We start from the raw sequence: 25,583 nt of genomic DNA, 5'->3' as shown, positions 1-25,583 counted from the left end.
AAGGGAGCAAGGTCTACATCAGTTTCTGGAGTAGCAGTAAGAAGAAAACATGAGGAAGATGAAAGAAAAGTGGGAAATTTTATACTTTGGTACAAGCATCACAGCCAGCCTGAAGATTTCTGCTTCACTGTCTCACTGTTCCTAGTTTGTGTCACATAAAAGCCCTTTGTACTCTCAAGTACCTGAAAATTCCTCTATTCACAATTGTTGACTCAGTTTATAAATTGTACTTCTTTCTTTAAAAATGCAGTCATTTCTAGGCTGGGAGGTAGCTCAGTGACAAAGTGCTTGTTCCCTTGATCCTCAGTACCAAAAAAGAAAAAAAAACAAATAGTTTGGTCTTTTTTTGTGTGTGTGCCAGTCCTGGGGCTTGAACTCAGAGCCTGGGTGCTGTCCCAGAGCTTCTCTTGATCAAAACTAGTGCTGCACCACTTGAGTCACAGCACTACTTCCAGCTTTTTCTGAGTAGTTTATTGGAGATAAGAGTCTTAGGGACTTAGAACCCTGATCCTCAGATCTCAGTCTCCTGAGTAGCTAGGATTATAGGTGTGAGCCACCAATACCTAGGTGTTTTTTTTTTAACTTGATGTGCTATTTATGAAAATGTAAATGTTGGAATTTTTATTTTTTGCCAGTCCTGGGACTGGGCTCTGTCCCTGGCCTCCTTTTGCTCAAGGCTAGCACTCTACCGCTTGAGCCACAGCACCATTTCCCCATTTTTCTGTGATGCATTGGAGATAACTGTCTCAAGGAATTTCCAGCCCTGGCCAGCTTTGAACCACAATCCTCATATCTCAGCCTTCTGAATAGCTAGGATTATAGGTGTGAGCCACCAGTGCCTGGCAAAATTTTGTGTCTTTGAGACAGGAAACATTTTTTGCTGTTTATTAGCTATTTTCCTAAATAATTTTAAGGGATGACTGTGTATATTAGGTTTAAAAAAGAATCTTAAGTGCTATAGCTCAGGCAAGTCAGGCATGGTGGTTGAGCATCTGTCATCCCTGCTGTGCAGAAACATAAATAGAGGGATTGTGGTCCAGGCTTGCCCTCTGCAATAGTGTGGTACCCTATTCTAAAAATAAATAAAGCATAAATGGCTAGGGGCATAGCTAGAGTCGGAGAGTACCTTCTTAGACAGCTTAAGACTGAATTTATACTTCAACACTGCCCAAAACAAAAAACTCCACAAACCTCAAGTTTTCCTAATATTTAAAAAACTCATCTATTTACCTGCTTGTTTGAATAAGTATATTAGTTGGTCATTTTAAATTTTGTAGTAAAAGTGGCATTTTTAAAGATCTATAGCCATCTAACTCAGTTTATCAGCCAGCAAAAATCACTTTGAGAGAGCTTCATCAAATTATTTGAGTTGAAGTACAAAAGGAATGACACTACCATCTGGTATTACATCATTGGGGTTATCGTGGATTTTAGTAGCAGTGTTTGATATGTAGAACCATTTGGAGTCAGGTGTGTAGAGTCCATGACTTCAAATCTCTTGTCTCTAACAATCCTGATTTAAGTATTGCAGTTATTCATTATATTTAAAATTGAGATTCTTTGTCCTGTATTTTTTAGTTTACCAAAGTTGTATACCTAACATGAATCATGGAAATGGAGAGTCCTTATTGTTTACTTAATATTTGAGATGGAATTTGAGAAAGTCTTAATTCTTTTTTTTTTTTTTTTTCATCAATTGTGGGACTTGAGCTCTGGGCCTGGTGCTGTCCCTGTGCTTTTCAGCTTAAGGCAAGCACTCTACCTCTTGAGCCACAGTGCCACTTCCAGTTTTTTAATAGTTTATTGCAGATAAGAGTCTCACACAGACTTTCCTTTCTGGGCTGGCTTTGAACCATGATCCTCAGATCTAAGCCTCCTGAGTAGCTAGGATTACCGGTATGAGCCACAGATGCCTGGCTAAGTCTTAATAATTCTACCAGAGGGAAAGTAGTAGTAAATGGTAGTCATGAAGATTAATGAAGATTAAAATATAGACTAATACAGCTAATGCTTGATGTTTATCTCATTCTGTTTTATGGTCTTGGTTTTGTTAGTTTATAAAATTCTAGGTCTTATTTCTTTTTATGTATGAAATTGCATAAGTTTTTTTTAATGGTTACATAAGGTCATAGTGTATTAGGACCACCAAAACAGAATAAACTAGAAAAACAAATGACCTATTCATGGTAAAAAAATTATTTTTCTAAGAACCTTAATTTTTTAAAAATTCATTTTCGCCCAAGTGTGGAATTTTAAATCAGTGTGTTTTTGTTGTTTTAGCATCAAAGCTGGACGACTCCTGTCCTACATTCCCTATCAGCTGTACACCAAGCAGTCCAGTGCACAAAAAGGTCTCAACTTTAATCCTGTATGCAAACCTGAGGATCCCATGCCAGGTCCAAGTAATATAGCCAAACAGCTCAACAACAGGGTGTAAGTTTGTCTACTTTAAGGATGACAAAACTAAACTGATGGTTTAGCAGTCCACTTTTGTTGGAAATAGAAACAATAATAAAAATTGGCTGTTCGCTTATAGTAGACATGTTGAAATGTATATGTGGATGTCTTCACTCCAATTATCTGTTTATGTAATTAAAGTCTTATGAGTAAAATATTCTTTAGATTCTAATTGGTCTTAAATTGTTAGTAAAATTTTTCATGTTTTTTCAAAAACTGAGCTGTATACCAGCTATATTCTTGTGTTCCATGTTTAGACAACTTCAAAATTCATAATTCTGAATTTAAATATTTTATACCAGTGGAAATTTAATTGGTTACAGAATTGGGAATAAAATCTAGATTCTTACATATGAGTAATTTAAAAATCTATATATCTATTTCAGCTTTAATGACAATATTCCTGGGTAAATTGGTTTCACAGCTAATTGCTGTATTATCTTAACTTGTATATCAAGTAGTTAGTTCATTGTCATTAACTTTATCAGTTTTTATTAAATTGCTTGCATTGGGAGTTGATAATGCTTTTTCAAAAAAATATTCAGGAGTCTTAATTGACCTGAGAGGACTCAAAATCACTACCTTCTATAATTTTGTTGTTTTTACTTATTTTTTAATTAGTACTTATGCTTAGAAGTTTTCATTGTTAAAATACTGTCACAAAGAGCATAAAAAGCAACATAAAATCTTTCCAAAGAATGCAAAATCTTTTTGAACATACAATAATAAAAGTACAAAATACATAAGTGCATTTTCAAATTCTCTGTTCATAATTTTAGATAGAATAATCTTAATAGATTTTACTTCTTAATATAAGCATATAAGTACACTCTCTTGATTTATAAACATATATTTCTAGTCCAGAATTTTTGTAAATGTTAATTTTCTGGTCTGGGAAACAGGTGCAGAAATAATGTATATAACATTAGTATTAGACATAAATGTGACACAAGTTTTCTTACCAGTTCATGTTTCTGTTGCATAGATTCCTTAATTAATATTATTATTTTTTTGGTCGGTTATGGGGCTTGAACTCTGGGCCTGTGCGCTGTCCCTCAGTTCTTCAGCTCAAGGCGAGTGCTCTACCACTTGAGCCACAGCGCCACTTCCTGTTTTTCTGAGTGGTTTATTGTACCACTCAAGGGCTTTCTTTCCTGGGCTGGCTTTGAACCGTGATCCTCAAATCTCAGCCTCCTGAGTAGCTAGGATTACAAGCGTGAGCCACTGGCACCCAGCTAGATTGCTTAATATTTTTGACACACACAAAATTAGATGTTTGACTGATACCACTTTTTTTTGTTGTGGTTTGAAGGACTGTTATAGTCAATACATTTTACAAATTTCTTTTGAAAGTTGCTCTTTTGCTTTCTCTTAAGAGGCAGGATTTCTCTGCCATGTTAACCAAGCAGATTGTCTTTCCTTCCTTAAATCATTTCTAGTTTACCTTCTCTTTTTCTTTTTTACTGGCATGATGATCTGTCTGGGTTGGTTCTGGTCAGAATTGTCTGTCTAAATTATTTCATGACATGGTTAGCCAGAATCCAAAACAATCCAGAAGTTGGTAGCAATATTTTGTACCTTACTTATATGATTTTTCATTTATAGTCAGACTGTCATTCTGATAGCTAGAATTGGGATAAGCAAGAATTGGGATAAGAATTTTAGACAAAACCAGGTAATACTGGTAATCTCCTGTGCTTTCGTGCTGTGTATGGCACTTTTTCATCTGGTGCTTGAACTGTCATTGGTTAATATTATGCACCTCTCTTAATGGAATGAATTACCAATATAATGCAGATTTTTGTTTTTGTTACTTGAGTTTTGTGAGTAGAAATGAATTTTACTTTTTAGTTACTAAGAAAACATATGGAAGAAACAGGATATGAGGTTAGTATAATATTTTTATAGGCCCTTTCATCAGGAAACCCACTCCAGACTGTCTGGCATCTAAATATTGCTCTAAATATGCTTTTCTTAAAAATAATTTTTTTCAATAAGGTGAATATCTTCATTTTTCTGTTGTAAATTTTTAACCATATTACCCCTCCATGTACACACATACTTGATTCCTATTTACCAGTATAGTAGTTAACCTTGTTACGGAGTAAATATAATTTTTGGCCTAAGATTTATTGGCCTCAGAACTTTGTAGTTTTGGATTTAATGTGGTAGACAGTGGCTTACATAAAAACAATTGTAAAACCAGGAATAAGTATTCATGTAGAGGTTTATACAGCTTTTCAAAGTTACTTATATTTATTTAGCAGGTATTTAGTAAGTGTAGAAAATAAGTACTCATAAGCATCATGGTTTCGACTAGATATTTGTATAGTTTATATGTTCTAATTAATTTTTTGTGGGAAAAGTACTTGGAGACCTTTAATACTTAGGTTTGGCCAACAAAAATAATATAAAGTTTATGGTTTTAACTGTTCAGTTCAGACATTATTAACTTCAATTTTTTTTAATTTAGAAATCACATAATTAAGAAGATTGAGACTGAAAATGAAATCAAAGTCAATGGAATAAACAGTTGGAATGAAGAAGATGCAAATGATTTTGGTTTTGTGGATCTGGAACAGACACTTCCAGGAAGGAAGCAAAATGGAATTTCACATTCCAGAGCCAGTACTGCAATTTTTAATGGACACACTCATAGTTCTAATGGTGCCTTAAAGACACAGGATTGCTTGATGCCCGTGGGCAACAGTGTTGCCAGCAGGCTTTCTCCAGACTCTGCCCAGGAGGAGCAGAGGGCTGAGAATAGTGACACTGACTTCAGAGACTGCATGCTGCAGCAGTTGCAACAAAGCACCAGAAATACAGATGTTTTGCGGAGTCCACACAGAACTAATTCTCTCTTACCACCTTTGCACAGTAACACTAAAATCAACGGTGCTCACCATTCTACTGTTCAGGGGCCTTCAAGCACAAAAAGCACTTCTTTAGTACCTACTTATAGCAAGGCAGCACCTTCAGTGCCATCCAAGCCTTCAGACTGCAATTTTATTTCAGATTTCTATTCTCATTCAAGACTGCATCACATATCTACATGGAAGTGTGAATTGACTGAGTTTGTCAATACCCTACAAAGACAAAGTAGTGGCATATTTCCAGGAAGGGAAAAGTTAAAAAAAATGAAAACATGCAGGTCTGCCCTTGTTGTAACTGACACAGGTAGATACTAAAATTGCTTTATTAAATAGTTATGTTTGATCGTGTCATTCTTAGTTTTCATTGGTATTTTGATTCATATTAAATTCTCAGGGGATTTTTTAGAAATGCCAGGTTATATAAGTTACAGTAATTATAAGGGATTATAGAAAGCCTTCTAACTAACTTTCAAAAGAATTAGATTTGTGGCTAAGTGAAAATATTAAGTCATTTTAAGTAGTAACACAGTTGTGATTCCTCATTTAGACTGTATCAGTTGTTGAAGTTTTGATCTATGTAAACTAGTGTTTTATATTCAGTGCTTAACCTATAAGAATAAAATTTATTTAGTAAAAGTAACTATATAATTATATAATTAGCTATATAATCATATAGTTATGTAAATTACAATTATATAACTTTCACATGTGACTTGTACTTAGAGTGGTAAGCTTTTAGTGAGACTCTATATAAGTTATAGATTGCTTAACTGCGTTATTATTACTTGTCATCAAAACCAAACTGACAGTAGCTGGCTGCTGTTTTTGTTTTCTTTTTAGTAGCGAAGTCTGAGAGTATGTTAGTAGCGAAGTCTGAGAGTATGTTATATTAACATTTAATTTATAGCTGTGGAAACTGAGATACAGAGAGGAGCTGATGATTCTGTCCTACAGAGTTTCAGGGCCTCGCCACTGTTACTGCTGCTGTTTTGTGTTTATATTTTACTGCTTATTATTACATGTTTTTAGTTAAAATGCTTTTTTGGTCTTTATGAATATTCCAGAATAATGTTTCAGGTATTTATTCTTATGTCTTGGTTTTGTAATCTGAAGCTCATTTAATTTTAAAAGCATTGAAGAACTATTATGAATTAGTTCTATGTTGGCAATAAAATGGAAAATCTTTATATTACCTGAAAATATTTGTAGATAATGGGGTTATACATTCTGTATTCCTTGAATGCTTAAAATAATTTTTAATTGCTTATGGTTACATAATACTTTTATTCAATGGAATTCTAATTGTTAAGATTTATTTTATAAACCATTTCTTAAAGTACCTCAGAGCTTGAAGGGAAGCTCCAAACATGAGTTTAGAGGTAGACTTAGCTCGAATCCAATTCCTGCCTGTGCCACTCTTGTGCAGGAGCGCCAAGGACAGTAGTTTTCCTCTCAAGAGTCTTGGTTTCTTCTCAGATGAGTGATAGGAATTAAGGATGTTTGCCTCAGGAGTTGTAGGCTTAAGAAAAATAACATGAAAAAAAATTGGTACCTTGTATATAATTATAAGTAGGAGCCAGGCATCTGATGGTAGCTTATACCTATGTTCCTAGCTAAGATCTGAGGATTGAGGTTCAAAGCCAGCCCAGGCAGGAAAGTCTATGAAACACTTTTATTTTCAGTAAACTACCAAAAAGCCAGAAATAGGGCTGTGGCCAATACTAGCCTTGAGCACAAAAGTTCAAGCATAGTGCCCAGTTCCTGAGTTCAAACCTAGGACTGGCACAAAACAACAACAAAGTAGATAAATATTGCCATGTCACAGTTTAATAGATGTAGTAACTTAACTCTTGGAGTTAAAATACCAAAAATCACTAGTAGCACCAAAATCAAATTTTGGGGGGGGGGGGGATCCGGTCCTGGGGCCTGAACTCTGGGCCTGGGCGCTATCCCTCAGCTCTTCAGCTCAAGGCGAGTGCTCTACCACTTGAGCCACAGCACACTTCCGGCTTTTTTCTTTTTGCTTATGTGGTGCCTCATGCATGCCTCATGCATGCAAGGCAAGCGCTATACCACTGAGCCACTTTCCCAGCCCCCTTTAAATTTAAAAGCTATTTTAAAGACTAACTTAAGCTAATCAGAGAAAAGTTTGGTAAGATGAGAGCCTTTTACAAGCTAGGAATTATTTTAGAATCTGTGTTATTTTAGAGAAACAAGGAAAACTATTAAAATAACCCTAATGAATGTGTATCTTGGGGTGACCAGAAGCCATATTTCCTTAAATGTAATTCATCTCCTGCAGGGCTGGTTTTTAGTAGGATCTAATGGAATAAGAAAAATTCCATTTGTACATAAGTTTTTGTTTTATGGACTTGTTACATACTAAAGTATATCTAGTTTGAAGACTGAAATTGGCCTATGGGTTAAATCCCAGCTTGGGCACTCAGTGGGCTACATGACTTAAGCTAATTATTGATCTGTAAAATGTGGATAATAGGATTAACTCCTCCATAGTGTTGTAAGAATTTAGATAAATTAACCTGTAAGCCTAATACATCTGCTAATAGCCTTTTAGATTATTTTATCCAAGTAAGGTATGTAAACTGCACAGAGTAGCAGTCATCAACTTATTTAGTTCCTTGTACCAAAATGCTTAAAAACATGCATAATTACAGAAATGATAGGTAAACTTTTTGACATGCTGAAAATTATAGATTTTATTAGACTAGAGATTAGATAATATGACATCACAATTAGTTAAAGATTATTTTTGAAAATTTAACTTGTAGTTTAACAGCTTAATATGAAATTTAATTTGGGTTTTTAAGTGTAGTTTATAACATAGTCTCCTTGTAAACATTTTTTAAAATGAGGTCTGAAGTTTAGTAGACCTAATTTTTTAACATGAAAAATTGGTTTGCAGTTTGAATGTTCTCTTTTTTCCTTCTAGGAGATCCGTCAGTGTTGAACTCACCCAGACATCAGAGCTGTATAATGCATGTAGATATGGATTGCTTCTTTGTGTCAGTGGGTATACGAAATAGACCAGATCTCAAAGGTCTGTACTCTTGTTTTCAGAAAATTGATAAACGGCTCTGTATATATTTCCTAAGGGATAATGAAATATTCTTTAAAAAATATTTATTCTGACGTTGCTTGACAAAATCAATTTCTGCTTCTAATTTTTCTGGCTTCCCATTATCAAGAAAGTTATAGGAAAATCTAACAAAAACCCTTTCTTCCTTAAAGATGATTTTCAGGAAAATACTCATCTTCCTCTCAGGCTTATGTTAACTGACATTTAATATGTATTGGAAATTTTCTGGATTTTTTTTACTGTTTGTTAATGGAATTTTTTTGATAGTCTTGTTTTTCAGACTTGAGTCACTGCTTGTGAGCAAATAACTTGCTTAGTGGTCCTGATAATCACCATTATAGTTGTAGATTAAGTTTTGTTCCTGAATCTTGCTAAAATATGTTGTCATTATGATTGTATTTTTTAAATACTTTTTATGGAGTTCATTATTATTATTCCTATTCCTATTCCTACTACTATTACTAACTCCTTTTTGCTGGCCCTAGGGCTTGAACTCAGTGCCTGGGTACTGTCCCTGAGCCTTTTTGTTCTCAAGGCTAGCACTCTTATCAGTTGAACCAAGTGACTCTTCCAGCTTTTTCTGAGTAGTTTATTGGATATTAGTATCTCATGGACTTTTCTTCCTGGACTGGCTTTGAACCGCAATCTTTGGGTCACAGCCTCCTGAGTTCCTAGGCTTAGAGGCATAAGCCACCAGTATCTGGCCATGCTGACATTTTCATAAATGTAACAGTTTTTGTTTCAGTGAGTTTTCATATATTTACATACTCGTCATTTAAAAACATTTAGGTTTTTCAATAGGTATCTTTCTGAAAGAGATAAATACTTTCTAGAGTCAGTCTTTGGCTCATGTAAAGAATTACTAATTATGCTACAAAGTTAGGTTAATACTAAGGTCTTGTTTTTGTCAAATATAGTTGCTGCTTCAGCCTGAAATGAGTTTTTAGAACGTTCAAAATTGACTATAGTTTATTAGTGATAAGTTTTTAATGCACTCTAGTTTTATTTTACCTATGATTCTTTTTGGTGTTGAGCTTTGTGCATGCTGAGCATGTGCCCGACCACTGGTCTCACCAGTTTTGTTTTAGTTTTTGTCCTCACAGCAGTTACATTCAATAAGTATATATTAATCATCTGTGTTACTGCTTTATACTGCACAGTCATTGTGCAACTAAACACTTATACACAAAAGGAAATGAAAATAATTTTCTAACTAAAGCAAAACTTGAGGGAATACATTAGTTACGTTTGGTTATATCATCAGACTGTGATTTCTAGTCATTTATATTATTGAAAGCTAAATGTAGATGTCCAACCTATTTCTCAGATTCCAGAAAGATAAAAAAAAGTCTGTTTACTCTTATCTCCCAATCTCTAATCCAAATCTAGGATCTGAATTGTATATTTTCTCATGTAAGAAATAAAAACCACAGAAAACTTTTAAGTGACACTGCAACTTTTAGACTGAAGAAATGTATCAAAATTGTCAATAATAGTTTACATTTTATATGTTTTTAGCACTCCTGGTACTTAGATGTAGAAATCACTTAATTTTTTCTTCACAGGCAAACCAGTAGCTGTTACAAGTAACAGAGGCACAGGAAGGGCACCTTTACGTCCTGGCACTAACCCCCAGCTGGAGTGGCAGTATTACCAGAATAAAATCCAGAAAGGCAAAGCAGGTACAGATGAGCTCTTTAAAGTCAATAGTGCTCCTACGGACGACTTCTGGATTTTGCTTTTGGTATCGTTCTTATCGAAATGAAAGCAGAATTGCAGTAATTAGCTTTTTCATTCAAATGTTTTAAGGATGTTCGTAACATCTAAAGTAAAAATGTGAATACAAATGACTGCTTTGTAGTTTTGCTTTGTTGAATTGGATGGTGAGATATTCCTGGAACAGAGAGTAAGGAATGATTTATTAAATATGATGTTTGATTAATGTGAATTGACTTTGGTGATTGAAATTATTTTATAGAGGCCTTTTATCTGTATTTGAGAGTTAAATTACATTTGTGCCGATATCACAGTATAAGAAAGTGAAATAGGAAACTGTAGAACTGAAAGCTAAGCACAGTGCTATGCACCTTTAGTTCTACCTACTCAGAAGGTTGAGGAAGTAGAATTGTAAGTTTGAGGCCTGCCTGCCTAGGCAACACAGCAATGAAAACCTGTCTTTTCCCTTCTCCCCCTTGAGCAAGAGGTGGGGAGCACAGTGGAGAAAGGGGAGAGAGACTAGAACTTTAGTAGAATAAGAATATAAATATCAGTAATCATTCCCCATATCTTATTGAACCTGTTTGATGAGAAATATTTTCCTGACTTGAACTTTTTAGTTACTAAAAAACAAGTATTCTGGGTGCCAGTGGCTCAGCCTGTAATCCTTGCTATCAGGAGGCTGAGATCGGAGAATCATGGCTGGAAGCCAGCCCATTCAGGAAAGTCCATGAGACTCTTATATCTCCAACTAACCACTAAAAACCTAGAAGTGGAGCTGTGGCTCAAGCAGTAGAACACTTGCTGTGAGCAAAAAGAAAGAAGTTCAGGGACAGTATCTAGGCCCCTGAGTTCAAGGCACCCAGGATCAATACCAAAGGAGAGAGGGGCAAAATCAAAAATCATGTTATACTGATTATTTTCTAAGATTCTGTGTATTTTTTCTCAGCCAGTAAATTGGCTGAGAAATGCCAGTTTCATTTGCCATTGGAAATTTTTTTATTTCTTACTAAACTTTTGACACTGATCACTTACTTTCCTCTTGTTTTTATAGAAAAACATTGTTTCTTCAATGTTTTTATTTTTTGTTTGATTTTTTTTTTTTTTTTTTTGCCAGTCCTGGGGCTTGAATTTCAGGTACTGGGCACTGTCCCTGAGTTTATTTGCTCAAGGTTCTAGCACTCTATACCACTTGAGCCACAGCACCACTTCTGGCTTTTTGTATTTATGAAATACTGAGGAATCAAGCTCAGGGCTTCATGCATGCTAGGTAATAAGCACTCTTACCACTGAGCCACATTCCCAGCCCCTCTTCATTGTTATTACAGAAATTCTTTTAGGATAAATATTAGCCATATGGTAGCTATACTGTGGAATGATAAAGGCATGAAGTTTGATTGCTATTCTAATTATTTATGGTTCTGTGTTTGTTAGTTGCAGAACATTGGGCTTATTCTAGAAAAGATCTCTCCTGAGGCAAAGGGAAAGGGAAAATTATCAGAATCCCCAAGGATTCTTTTGGGGGATTAAATCATCTGTTGGTTGTAATCATCTGATTACATGGCATAAATGTGAAAGAAAGTAATTTCACATACACGTTTATACATAATTCTTGTACACGTTTTTTCCGTTTCTAAGACTTTTTGGTTATTAAGTCTTTTCAGAGGTTTTTGAGGTTCTAGAATTGTTTGTGATGAGCATATTTTGGTTTAGTTACTACTGAACTTGTTGAAGTTTGTTTTGTGATATGGCTTAAGTGTTTAGTGTGGTTTTGTAGGTTGTTACTTCTGTGTTTCTATGTAGTTTTACAAGATAATGAAATCTTAAGTTCTTGTAGAAAACAAAAATAAGTAACTTAAGGAAATGCCTAATACTTCTACATGCTGGACACTTAATAAGTATTTACCAAATGAGTGCTAAAAGAAAAAAAATTCCCAGGTATATTTGTTCAGTATTATCTTTTAATTACTCTGTGCTCTGTCTCTGGTGGGTGGAGTCTTAGTTTGCTACACATATCTTTATTTCAGCAATCTGCATCTAGATTTTGATCTCAGCAGGCACATGTTCCTTAGATATAGCAGGCAGTTGGTCCTCTTTGTCTTTCTTTCCATCACTGTCTGGCCATAAGTGATTCATTAATAGAATGTTGTCATTGGTTAGTTTTCTTCATCTCTGTAGCCACTGCGTTTTCATGAGGTTTTAATGAACTTTTAAAATTCACACCCCCTTTACCTCTAAGTGTGCATAGCATACCAGAAGCAAATATTAGAAGAAATACGTAAATTTCCTCTCACTGCAAAAGTGGACAGCAATACTTTGATATTATACTTTAACTTTGTCATTTATTTTTTATATCCTAAGCCTTTTAACCCTTAAGGCCTTACTAAAATATTTGCTACCTTTGAAATAAATAGATTTTCTTTATTATATGGGTTGATTACAACTTGTGTTCAGAACTTGATTTTCCAGTGATTTTGTTCCTCTTTCCCAATCTTTCTTGCTCTGGGTCATTATTAGACATGGCATCAAAAATAAACATATTGAAGATCAATTTCAAAATTAGAATCTTTGGCTTCTGCACACTAGCTTTAAAACAATCAATTCTAATGTTTGGCTTGTATGTCTAGTGAGAATATTAGGACAAATAAGCATCTTAAGTCCATTTTAGAAACTTTGGTTTCTTATTTCTCATTCAGAACCGAACTAGACCAGTGAAACCAGGGGATCTTATCCATCTGTGACTTTCTTTGGATGCTGCTTCCTGAGCTGTACTCAGAAGTTATACTTCTCATTGATGATCTGAAACCATTTATACTCTAGAATTCATGGTTGAGGCCTTTTACCCCTTCCTAGATTCCCAGGGTGCAGATGTTTTCTGTCCTTTCAACAACTTCAGTTTTCATTCTAAAGAACAAGTTTTAAAAATCGTATTAGTCATAGATTTATTCTCAGCGATTTCTTTTTCACAGACTTGGGTCCTGGCCTCTGATTTCTCCAACCGTTCCTCCACATTCTCCATGTGCCCGTCTAGTTTGTCAAGTTTTGATCAGCAGTTCTCTACTTTGCCCTCCAGTGAGGACAGTCTGTCCCTGCATTTCCCTGAATCTCACATGAAGCAACTCACTCCGCTGGTGGAGGGACCCACGCACTCTGCTGCACTGTGGAACAGGTCAGCCAGCCCAGTGAAGAGGAACACAATGGTGCTCCCTCTCAGGCCAGAGCATTGGGGGCGCATGGACTATATACCCTGTTGCGCCTCAAGCATGAGCTTCCTGTAATTTCCAGATGAGAATCTTACTAGCCTTTCAAATACAAAGATCATATAACTCCCTGACTTTTAAAGCATAAGTCACAGTTTTATCTTTGAAAGGCAGTTGATTGTGGCTGTGCAAGTGTCCACACCTTTTTTTTTTTTTTGTCTAGTAGCACCCTCTTTAGGACTGTGTTACTGATAATCCCTGAAAATACATTAGAATAATGGACTAGTACAGACACAATGGATAATCTGCTTGGCTTTCTGTCTTGTTTTTAACAATGGGATATACTATTCACATTTTATCATAAAACATAGCTCACATTACATACTCTGCTGTTTTTATTTTTAATGCAAGTAGGATTGACCCTACTTAGATGCCACTTTTGAGTTTGACTTCTTGTATGTTGGAATCTGGAAATGCCTGTATGGTTTGCATAGTTAGGTGAATGATAGTAATGACTACTGATCAAACAAGAACATTTTTTTAGCCCATGAAGCCAGATGCTTTCCCACGTTTGTTTGGTGGTGCACTACTTTGGCTGATTTTTCTTGGAGCAGTTTCTTAAACAGAAGTAAAATGGTGGGTTTGTTAGCTTTGTATTGTTATAATAGACTCAGAATAGGTTTGTCTACAATTAGCTGAAGAGGTATATTTTGGGTTTGTTTTACTATTGGTATTTTTGATCATATAAAGAAATGACTGAGATTGTGTTTTTAGAATTTTTTTGTTTTGTTTTTTTTTTTACAGCATACTATTAGAACCTAATGGTATTATTTACTCCAAGGCCCGAGACTACAGATTTATTTTATCCTGTTGCTCAGTTACTAGGAAAGCTAAAGATGATACAGGAAGTTAAATAATATCTAGCCACTAGGCTGCTTAGACCATGTGCTTTTATATTGTGTCAAGTACTAAAGTTTCATTTGCATATTAAGAGAGTGATGATTTATATTCTATTAGAGTTGTGTTCTGTAAAGTAATTGATTGTCTGATTGCACTTGAATTTAGGTGTTTTAATTGAACACTCATTGTTAAGCCAAAAAATAGAATTAACTGAAAGGGGAAATAATGTTATCAAGCTCTTTTTACCTGATATGTATCTAAAAGAAAAAAGCTTACATTTAGGATGTGTAAGAATATCTTCTTTGTGATATGTGACCAAACTAAATTATTATTTGATCAAATGGACAGTAGAAATACATGAATTGAACATGTTAATTAAGTTCTGCACATAGTTCTTTCAGGAAACAGCAAAGAACATTCAGAGAATTTTGTGTTTTCTATTAACTTTTTCCCACTACAGAGTCCTTGTGAGGCTTTAGGAGAGGGAGTTCATCTCCCTACCACTTTCCATCTTTGTCCAATTTAAAGGATTGTGTATTACAAAATGTCTTATGTTTATCTTTTGGTGTGCTTTAAAAAAATTCCTATTACTAAACCATGACACTTTGAATTTTTGTGATATATTTTAATGTGACTGCTGAAGAAGAATATAATGGAAGCAAAGCATACTAGAGTTAGTTTTCTTTTAAATAAGGCAATAATATAGAGATTATTAGTTTTGAAATTTATGAAATGAAAATAATAGAAAACAGATTTCTTGAATAAGAGTTAAGGAAAATGTTAACATATATGTAATCACTATATTATGTTATTTTAAAGCAGATATACCAGATTTATCAATGTGGGAGAATCAAGATTCTGCACAAACAAATGGAATTGATTGTGTTTTGTCAAAGGCTGAAATTGCTTCTTGTAGTTATGAAGCCAGGTATGTAGAAGTTGTGTTGTAATTCTTAATGAGTAGTTAATTATTTTTAAATAATCCTGTGAAAGAATAAGACATGTCAGGCAGGCCTGTAATTACAAGTTATAAACATGTTGCGGAAACAAGATATTTTTGTCCTTAATCCCCTCATTTGCTCCTCCCGTAAATAATTTTAATAATTCTTTATAAACTTACAGGTCCTTCAGTAAACACTAAAAGAAATTAGCATTGTTGTTTTTCTTGTCTTTTGAGCATGAAAGAGTTCTCTTGAGTGAGATCTTGAAACAGAATCTAAATATTCTAAGCTCTATTAGATAGCATTACATTTTTTATTAGTACAAATTACCCTTTTTATAGATAATTTAAAATTTTTCTATAATATAAAATTGGTAATTGGTGATTTTTGTGTTAAAATTGAATCGCCTTTTAAAGTACCAGTAAATAATACAATATAGTAATAAAAATCTCATCTAGCATTGTTACGAGTATTATCACCATGTTAGCAACAATTTAATGTTCTAAATTTTTTCTTAATAATTTTAAATCATTATTTTAATTGGCTGTTTTAATACAAGAAGAAATGCATATTCATGTTTCTCATTTAAAGAAAATACATCATTTAAGCAACCAATTATAATGTAAAAATAAGAGATTGTTACGTGATTAGACAACCTCTTTCCTGAAGGAACTTTTTTTAACTTTACAACACATATTGTTGGTACATTTTATTCAATAAAGATGTAGTCTTACATTAGTTTCCGTCTTCATGCAGGCCTGTTGTTCAGACAAGTCTTGTCTGAACAAACAATATTTGAGTTTAATATAACATCAAAATTGGTTGAAATGTTTCTAGTAAAGTAAAAATGTTCCTCAAATATGCATAATTAATAATGTTAAATTCTTAGCCATTGATTCCATACCACACTTTTACTCCCAGCCTAACTTACACCTTTTCCCACTAGCTAACAAAACTGTTTTAATCTTTTTCATTTTCAATTGATAACGTATCCAAAGAGTTGAAATTAATAATAATTAAGTGAGACACAAATGTATTTATGATTGTTGATACAACTTTTTCGTAGCATAGGAGTTCAGAACTGAGATTGTATGGCACTAAGTAGGCTAACCTTTCTTTACCCATTTTGTTATTGATTGATGACTTGATGGCTGCCAGTTGTTAGAGTGTAAATGTGTGTTGCTGCCTAGAAATACATACTTTGAGTGTTGCTACTTTGTGAGATAAGAGACCCACTTTTGCCATTGCTGCTTCCCATTAACACCCAAAAGATAAATTTTCAGTGAGAAATCCCAAGGCAGTCTTAAATGTAGAAGCATTTTCAGCTCCTGATTTGGATTGCAGCAGCCACACTTGGTGTCTAGGCTCTAGGCCTTTGGCATTTGCATTTGTATTGACCCACACATGGTGATAGTAAAGCTGAAGGCCTTACAAAATAATTCAGATTGATTATATGAATGCCAAATACTGCGTGGGAAGCCATTAATTGCCAGTTAAGTGACAAATGTTATTGTTAACAAATCCATAAAGAGATGAAAATGAATTTGAGTATAAGTTGAATAAAACTAAACAATCCCACAGTTCCGGGTTATGGCATTTTAATTGTACTTTGCCATTATGTAGAAAGCTACTCTTATACATATATATGGAGAGAGAGAGAAAAAAATCATTCCAAGATAACTTTCTCTGTGTGTGTGTATGAGAGAGAGAAAGAGAGAGAGAGAACAAGCAAGAGAGAGGGAATCCTCAACAGATATATTTTCTTTCTGTGAAGATTTTTATTTAAAACAAGTACAATTTCATTAGAGAGCTGCTTCTGAGATTGGAGAGGAGTAGACTGTGGTGATTATCATTCTAGTTCTGTGTTTTTTGTGTAGTTTCTTATTTACTTGGTGGCACTGGAAATTGAACTGAATTCATATCTTTGAGGTTGTTGAAAAGGGCTTTACCACTTTAGTCACACCCCTAGCTCATGAGTTTTGAATATACTTAATAATTAAGCTAACATTGGATGAAATATGAGTATGAGATGCTAAAAATCACCCAGAAGTGGAATATGCATACGTAGATTACAGTGTACATTATTTACAAAAGTTTTACTCATACTTACACAAAAGGCAAGCAAGCTTATACATAAAGTGAGAAGATCAATACATGGATGAGTAGATAATGAATAATATATACATCCTCTAGAATTCTAGATTTCTTCAGTAATTTTCAAGCCTCTATTTTTACATGCTTTCATAAAAGCCTCTTTAATATTGTTACTAAATGATTCTGATGAATAGAAGACAGTAACAGAGACTTGATGGCTGAGTTTTTTTTTAATTGTGTAATCTTATACAATATGAAGTATATTTCCTTAGCAAGCATATTGCAATACAGATTATGCTCTGATGTACTTTAAATCAGGGAATAAATTCTATTTTTCATATACATAAGAATTACAGTTGGATTCTTTTTGCATGGGATTTTAGGTTGGGAGGAATGCGTAATTATTCTGTTGAAGAACACATTAACTTCAGACATTTTTGTAATTGTCTTAATACCTTGAGTTTCTGTGAAATAAATCTTAATTTCCCAAACCTCAGCTCAGTGTACTCTGCTCCCTTTTTTGGTTACAGCTTTAAAATATCTAGTGCTCTTCATTTTCCTCTCTGGCAAATGTGCAGGAACACATCAAAAGTATACTGACCCTTTTCTGCTTTAAACATTTTTGAAAACTTTCCTAAGCCATAATATAAGTAATATAATGGGTGTATATATATATGTATGTATAAATACATACACCCTATTATATATTCATTTTCCTGGTTTGATCAGCCTGTTGGTTCTTTAAAGCCTGTTGACCAACATCTTTTGCTGGGTGAATGGTGTCATGAGAGCTCTTGTTTACCCTCTTCCATCTAGCAACAAACAGAATGCCTGAGACATAGTATTTGATAAATGAATGAAAGATTTGTTTTCTTGCCATTCTTGTTGTCAGTCACCACTTCCTTTACTGTAATATTTTTCCTTCTTGTTTGGATAGTTTTCACTACAGACTTAACAATGAGATCGTTTTCATGGCTTTTGTGTATATAAAAATGAATGTGATTTTTGCATTTACCCCTGAATAATTTGAAGGGTTTTCCTTTTTGGCTCTCTGATTTGGAAAATGCCAAAGACCCCTGAGCAATTAAGAGATTTATTCATATATGTTTCTTAAACATAAACATCTCCATTCTAAGTAAGCAGTTAGTAAACATTTATTGAATGAATGTATACAATGACCATGACTATACTATGTACTATTATGTAATCTGGTGAAACATTGCTTTATTTTGCTTGTGTTTTCACTGTAATATTTTTTCTTGATTCTTTACAGAGTGATAAAAATGGAATTTTACTAATTATGTATAATTCCATAATTATAGTTTTGTGCTGAATGCTCCAAATATCAAAGGTAATGTGGGGCATTGAGACACACAGTAGATTTAAAATTTACCATTTTCAATTAGGTCCCTCAAAGTTCTGGAACCCTGGCTCCTGCCCAGAGTGATGTCCTACCATATACAATGCTGTTGGCATCTCAACCACTGTGGAGCCACTTCAGGAGCATGGAATTGGTCAATTGGGAATTGGGTGGTAATAGGATGAGTACATTTTGTCTGTTTGTCACATAGCACTGTTTTGTGTAGTTCTTGCGTTTATATTCTTTGTCTTTGGGGGATGAACCCTGGCCAAACTGTGCCATGTATTAGGGGAAGAAAACCTTTTTTGACAGCATATTCCTGCTCTGTGGTGGTTGTGATATCACCAGCATATGGCATGCTGGCATCTCTGCAAAGGGGCCAGAGGTCAAGCCTTAGGAGAAGTCTTCAGATTCTGACAAAGAGATGTCAGTTACATTTGTGAAAGAATTGTTTATTTTCCGTTGGGGGGAAAACAAACCTGTAAGTTTTCCTAATGCCTGTCGTTAACCCCTAATGAGAAAGAAAGTTAAATGGAACTTGTATATTAGTGGCATGGGGAGGTATCAACATATTTGATACTTGGTTTTCAGCTTAAAACTTCCTAGTATAACTCTCACTGTGTCTTGTTTTTCTCTCTAGACAAGTTGGCATTAAGAATGGAATGTTTTTTGGACATGCTAAACAGCTCTGTCCTAATCTTCAAGCTGTTCCATATGATTTTCATGCATATAAAGAAGTTGCACAAACAATGTATGAAACATTGGCAAGGTATTTATCCTCCTTTTATCTGCTGTTAAACAATTCAGTTTTTTGAGCATTATCAGGAGTACTTTTGCTAGACTTCATCTTTCTCAGGAAAACTTTCCTTAGCATCCACATTTGACTCTTCTTTCTTTGGGCAGTTTTATAATTGAGAACCTTCATCTCAAGGAACATTTTTGCATTGCTAACAATTGCTTCCTTGATAGTGACATAAAATTTGATTCTCTGCCCATTAAAATTAGAACTCTAGAATTGAATGTGGTAGTATGCACCTGTAGTCTTAGCTACTCTAGAAGCTGAAGGATCACTTGAGTTCATGATTTCAAAACCAACAGGAACTACATAGTGAGACCTTATGTTATAAATTAAATAAATAAAATTAGAACTGATAGGGTGTTGACAAGCATAGATACTTTGAAACCTTTATTGTAAGATCATTACTCATAAGTTAGTCTTTCACAGTTGGGTTTCAAAATGGCTAGTTGACTTAAGAGAAAAGAGATTAGCTTTAAAAATATTTATAGTAGAAATATATTTAATATTAACTCAAAATTCAAAAAGGTATATGGTAGGGGGCTGGGAATGTGGCTTAGTAGAGTGCTTGCCTAGCACACATGAAGCCCTGGGTTCAATTCCTTAGCAGCACATAAACAGAAAAGGCAACCTATTTGTGCTCTAATAACTGAACTGCATGGTTTCTGCTTAAAGGGCCAGATAAAATTTGTGTCATAACTACTGAGTTATTTGCAATTTAGAAGCAGCTACAGTGATTGCCTAAGCTGGACTCCAGGAAAAATTAATTTCTAAAGAGTAAAACTTCATAGATCTTGATGCTTTGATATTTATTCCAAGAGGTAGACTCCTTGTCTGTATCTTCACTACCTCTTCTTTCTTATACTTTATTCTGAATACCAGTATCGTTTAAGTATTGATGGTTCCTACATATTCCTTGTCTCATCAAGAGAAATAATGTAAGTTCCTGTCCTTATAGGAGCTTATTCTACTAAGAATATGTATCAGGAAAGATTGCTACCTAGTCAATATGTAGTATTTTGTGGTGAGTGCTAAACCAGTTAGAGTCATAGCTGTTTTTAAAGTCCCTAGAATAGAAATGTTGGTGTTACCAAGTACAAAGTGTTTTAAATCTGTCTTGAAGATGAAGTCACTGGTAGCATCCAAGTGGGGACAAGGAATGGGCCACTGAGCTGAGCAGTGGTGCTCCTATTTTCAGAGTATCAACTTCCAGTAGTAGAATGCTGGCCTGTACCTTGGGCCATGAGGACTTGAGGGTGATTTCTGACGTAGGCTACCGACTGCTGGTTTAATTTCAGCTTTTGAAGACAGTTTAAGTTGAACTTTCTAATTGGATAGAAGTGGGTGAATCTGTTAGTCTATTTTCTTCTAGTTTTGTTTTTGCCTAAATAATATATTCATTTCTTGAATGGAGATTTTTATGTGGCTCAAGCTGAAGAACAAATGTCTAGCAAGTCCAAGGCCTGAGTTCAAACCCCAGTATCACTTAAAAATAAATCAGATTCTTAAATACTATTTAGCCAGTTTGTTTAAAATGCTGTTGTTGTTGTTGCTGTTACTTCGGTCTTTTTTAAAATGCCTTGTGAGGAAATTGTAAAATATTATGAAAAGACTTTTATTTTGCAACATTTGTGTCTACCAGATGGAAACTATATGATTGTGATTCACTGACTGCTTTGTATTGATAGCTATACTCATAATATTGAAGCTGTCAGTTGTGATGAAGCACTGGTGGACATCACTGAAATTCTTGCGGAGACCAGACTTACTCCTGATGAATTTGCAAATGCTGTGCGAATGGAAATCAAAGACAAGACTAAATGTGCTGCTTCTGTTGGAATTGGTTAGTGCTTTATCATTACTCATTTTACCCAAATAATTGCTTGGACATCCTTGAAGCCACTTAGTTTTAAAGTTTTTATCAGCTTAATATATATTCCAGAAGTGAGCCAATCCCCTCTAAAACAATTCTTCACATTCCTTACAGCTGTGTAGGACATAGCTAAAATGGTGGATATTGAAGTAAATGGATGATTATTTATTTGCAATAATCAGTTTGAGTATTTTTTTCTTATTCAAAACTGGGAATGTTAGCTGTATACCAGTAGTTTATGCCTATAATTCTAGCTATTTTTAAGATGAGACAGTGGTTTTGAGGTCAGCTGGAAAGAAAAGTCTACCAGACTTTTCTTCAGTTGATAGCTGAATGTTCTTGTCATCCTAGCTATGTGTGGTAGGCTGAGATCAAGAGGGTCATAGTACCAGGCTGGCTGCAGCAGAAAAGTCTGAGACTCCTTCCTCTCAATGGGAGAAGGAACTAGGAGAAGGAAGCTGGCATGGTGGTACATGCCTGTCATCCTAGCTATGATGGAAAACCTAAAATAAGTAGATCATAGTGGAGGCATCATGCTTGCAGGAAACAAGACTCTTACCTCAAAATATGCTCATGCAAAAAAAATGCCCTGGAGGTATGGCTTAGTAAAGAACACCTTCCCATCAAGTGCAAGGCCTTGAGTTCCCTGTACTACCAATAAAAAGGGGAAGGAGCCAAGTATTAGTAACTCATGCTTGTAATCCTAGCTACTCAGTGTTAATGAAACTTGAGAATTATTTATAAGACCTGGTTCCAGGTAAAGGGAGTTCTTTTGTCAGATTAGCCTGGAACATCGTCTCTAGTACACCAGATATCATAGGCTACTAGAATGTTTCAAAAACAGGATCCAAGCCAGGCACTGGTGGCTCATGCATGTAATCCTAGGTACTTAGGAGGCTGAGATCTGAAGATCATGGTTTGAAGCCAGGCCAGGCAGTCCAGGAGACTCTTACCTACAATTAATCACCAGAAAACTGGAAGTGGTGCTATGGCTCAAGGTGGTAGAGCACTAGCCCTGAGCAGAAGAGCTCAGGGACAGTGTCCAGGCCTTGAGTTCAAGCCCCATGACTGACAAAAAGGGTAGGGGGGAGGATAATAAGTTGTATTTGTAAACAATTTTTTTTCTAAGATTAAACAGAAGATATATTTAAAAAGCAGAATGGTGAAATATCTTTTGGAGTTGAGTTTGAGTCTTATTATTCTCCACTGTTTACTGGAATTGCAACTGTTCCTGACAGTGCTGAATGTGTACTTCTCTCCTCTTTCTCACATACACACAGTGTTCTCAGTGACTAGTCTTTTCCTACTCATCCACTCTGTTTTTGTTCCCACCACTTGTCTCCTTATGGTGAGTCTTTGAGCTGCTTCCTCTGGAAAGCGTAAGCTTCTTCCACCATCTCTTCTCTCCTCTACTTAGACCTTCTGCCAAGATTCTCTCCCTCCTTTTTGCCATTCTCTTGAGTGAAGCCCATTTGTTCCTGTAGTTTTGGTAGGTAATTTGCACTCTGTGGTTGCTTGTCATTCCCAGCTATTATTATTCTATCCTCATTCAACAACTTTTTTTTTCTCTCAAATTTTAGTCTTTGTATCTACCCAACTTCCAGGGGAATTCTGTAGGCAAATATTGTTGAAAGAACACTTGATCACTTTCATTTTGGTCAGGACCATGAGGGAAGCACTGGGATGAGGATAGTCAGGGGAAAGTAGTAGGAAAAGTAGAAATACCATGGGAAAGACTATACTGGGGTTTCCAAAGGTAGGGTAGAGGAAGCTGTTTAACTAGCTTGAGTATTCCTAGCAGGCTTTAGGCTAAAGGTTGATTTTTTTTTTTTTTTTTTAACATTGGGATCACTTGAGAGGAGGGAGAAAATACTAGCTTAATATATGGGAGTTTGATAAGATAGTGGTCAGGTATGGTTAGGTATGTGAGAGGTATACTTCCAAGTAAATGGTTTACATCCTTGGAAATTAGCTTGTCCTGAAGCAGTCCCTGCTTGGTCAGCAAAAGTTTTTTCCTGTGTTTTTGTTTAGTGTTTTTTTTTTTTAATGATTTATGAGATATAGGGTCTTGTATAACCAATCTGTTAGCCCGGATGGCTTCAAACTTGAGATACTCCTGCTTCATTGTACCATGATTGGGTTACAGGCATATACTACCATACCTGACAGCCAGCAAAAAATTTAGTTGTCAAATTATCAGAAGATGGTCTACTGCCCTTTTAAAAAATTTTTTAACTTATTTGTGTGGAACTAGGGTTTAAGACATTGTGATTGCTTGGCTGTCACCCAACAACTTCTCCATGAATCTCTGTACTTAGTCTAAGAAAATTACATAGTCGTATATAAAAGTCTTCTGAATGTCCTTGATACAGATATTCCATAATGTTTGAGATTTTATTCATGGAGTTTCACCTAGCAGCAAACAGCTGAGCTCCTCGGTTTTCTCAGTACTCGGTGATTCTCTGGTTCGTCTCAGCTTATGCTTACTACCCATCTTCATCTGTGTTTCAAAGACTCTCCTCCCCTCAGCATTGTGACACCTGCTCTGATTCTTTTGAGTTTTCTGTTTCTCTAGGCTGTAGCCTCATTTCCCTCATTTCTGATTATCCCCCATGATTCCTATGACCATCACTCTTAAGGTCACAGCTGTGTTCTCTATGTTGAAATAGCATTTGTTTTAGACTAAAGAGAAACCTCTGTGTAGCAATCATGTTTGCTGTAGTCTGGAATATTTAATGAGTCTGCTAGGAACATACCATGTCTGAAATAGTCAAACTGCATTTTCATTGTTTTTACAAATTCAATAGTAACCAGTGTATAAATATGTTAAAAATTTTAAATTGTGGATATTTCTTATTTACTTTTTTCCTTTTTAATTTTATAGGTTCTAATATTCTCTTGGCTAGAATGGCAACAAGAAAAGCAAAACCAGATGGGCAGTACCATCTACAACCAGATGAAGTGGATGATTTTATCCGAGGCCAGCTAGTTATTAATCTACCAGGCAAGACCAAGTCTTTTAATGTTTACTGAAGATGTATATAAGGGCATTTCATAATTTTTATATTATACACACAGATTGTTTGGTTTTAAAGTCTTGTTCCATAACCAACGCCTAGCTTCAAACTCTTTAATCTTCGATCTTAGCCTCCCAACTGTTGGGATTACAGGTGTATCCCTCCAGGGTTGGGTTTCTCTATTTTTTTATTTGTGCCACCGGGCGCCGGTGGCTCACACCTGTAATCCTAGCTACTCAGGAGGCTGAGATCTGAGGTCACCACTCAAATCCAGCATGGGCAAGAAAGTCCATGAGACGCTTATCTCCAGTAAACCACCAGAGAACTGGAAGTGGTATTGTGGCTGAAGTGGTAGAGCGCTAGCCTTGAGCTGAAGAGCTGAGGGACAGCGCCCAGGCCCAGAGTTCAGGCCCCACAACCGACCCCCCCCCCAAAAAAAAAAGTGTGTGTGTGTGTATGTATCTCCATCAAATCGCAAATTTGAATGTTTTTAATTTATCCAGTCTTTATGGATGTTTTAGTTTTGTAGCTAGTAGATTCTACTTTATTTTTCATGCAGCAAAATCACATATGCTAAGAAATAATTATAAAAGAAACATGATAAAAATTACTTCCAGTAAATAAGCCATAATTGAAATACTCAAACTTTTTTTTTTCCTTTTGGGTCAGTCGTGGGTCTTGAACTCTGGGCCTGGGCACTGTCCCTGCGCTCTTCAGCTCAAGGCGAGCACTCTACCGCTTAAGCCTCAGTGCCACTTCTGGTTTTCTAGTGGTTTATTGGAGATAAGAGTCTTACAGACTTTTCTGCCCGGGTTGGCTTTGAACCGTGATCCTCAGATCTTAGCCTCCTCAGTAGGTAGGATTACAGGTGTGAGCCACCAGCGCCTGGCCAAACTTTTGAAAATGGACTTTCCCTTTTATATAATTTTGCTGCTTGTCATGGGTGCAGCTTACTTGACTTGCATGCATTAGGCATTGAGTTTCATTCCTAACACTATTTATTTTTGCAGTACTGGACTTTATACTTAGAGTACTAGCCAAGTATGCACACTACATGTTGAGCCACAACCCTAGTGCTTCCTGCTTTCATTATTTTTTAGATAGGTCTCTCCCTTTAGCCTAGGATGTCCTAGACTGTAGTTCTCCTAGGTCTCCGATGTAGATGGTGTTACAGGTGGGCATGAGCATGCCATACTTGGTTGTTTAGATGTAGTCATGCTTTTTGTTAGAGCTGACCTCAAACTGAATTCATCATATCT

The 25,583-nt window shown here is 35.4% G+C and overlaps 1 protein-coding gene across 6 annotated transcripts in view; it reads left to right on the top strand.

The window, feature by feature from the left end:
- Rev1 (REV1 DNA directed polymerase) overlaps positions 1–25,583 on the top strand; it is a 72,653-nt gene that overhangs the window by 35,525 nt on the left and 11,545 nt on the right. Inside the window, exons 5-12 of one of the 6 annotated variants that reach the window (XM_069988524.1) lie at positions 2,281–2,433; positions 4,931–5,634; positions 8,281–8,388; positions 9,993–10,109; positions 15,066–15,171; positions 19,279–19,407; positions 21,123–21,277; positions 24,192–24,311. In XM_069988524.1, the coding sequence (XP_069844625.1) occupies positions 2,281–2,433; positions 4,931–5,634; positions 8,281–8,388; positions 9,993–10,109; positions 15,066–15,171; positions 19,279–19,407; positions 21,123–21,277; positions 24,192–24,311 (1,592 nt within the window). Of the gene's footprint in view, positions 1–2,280; positions 2,434–4,930; positions 5,635–8,280; positions 8,389–9,992; positions 10,110–13,139; positions 13,313–15,062; positions 15,172–18,518; positions 18,812–19,278; positions 19,408–21,122; positions 21,278–24,191; positions 24,312–25,583 lie in introns of those variants that run through there. The other 5 variants (XM_069988523.1, XM_069988526.1, XM_069988527.1 and 2 more) reach the window with 5 other exon arrangements.

The sequence above is a fragment of the Dipodomys merriami genome, unplaced genomic scaffold (genome assembly GCF_024711535.1).
Source record: "Dipodomys merriami isolate MVZ:Mamm:240054 unplaced genomic scaffold, mDipMer1.0.p SCAF_36, whole genome shotgun sequence".
NCBI lineage: Eukaryota > Metazoa > Chordata > Mammalia > Rodentia > Heteromyidae > Dipodomys > Dipodomys merriami.
This window is presented reverse-complemented; position numbering and strand designations above follow the sequence as displayed.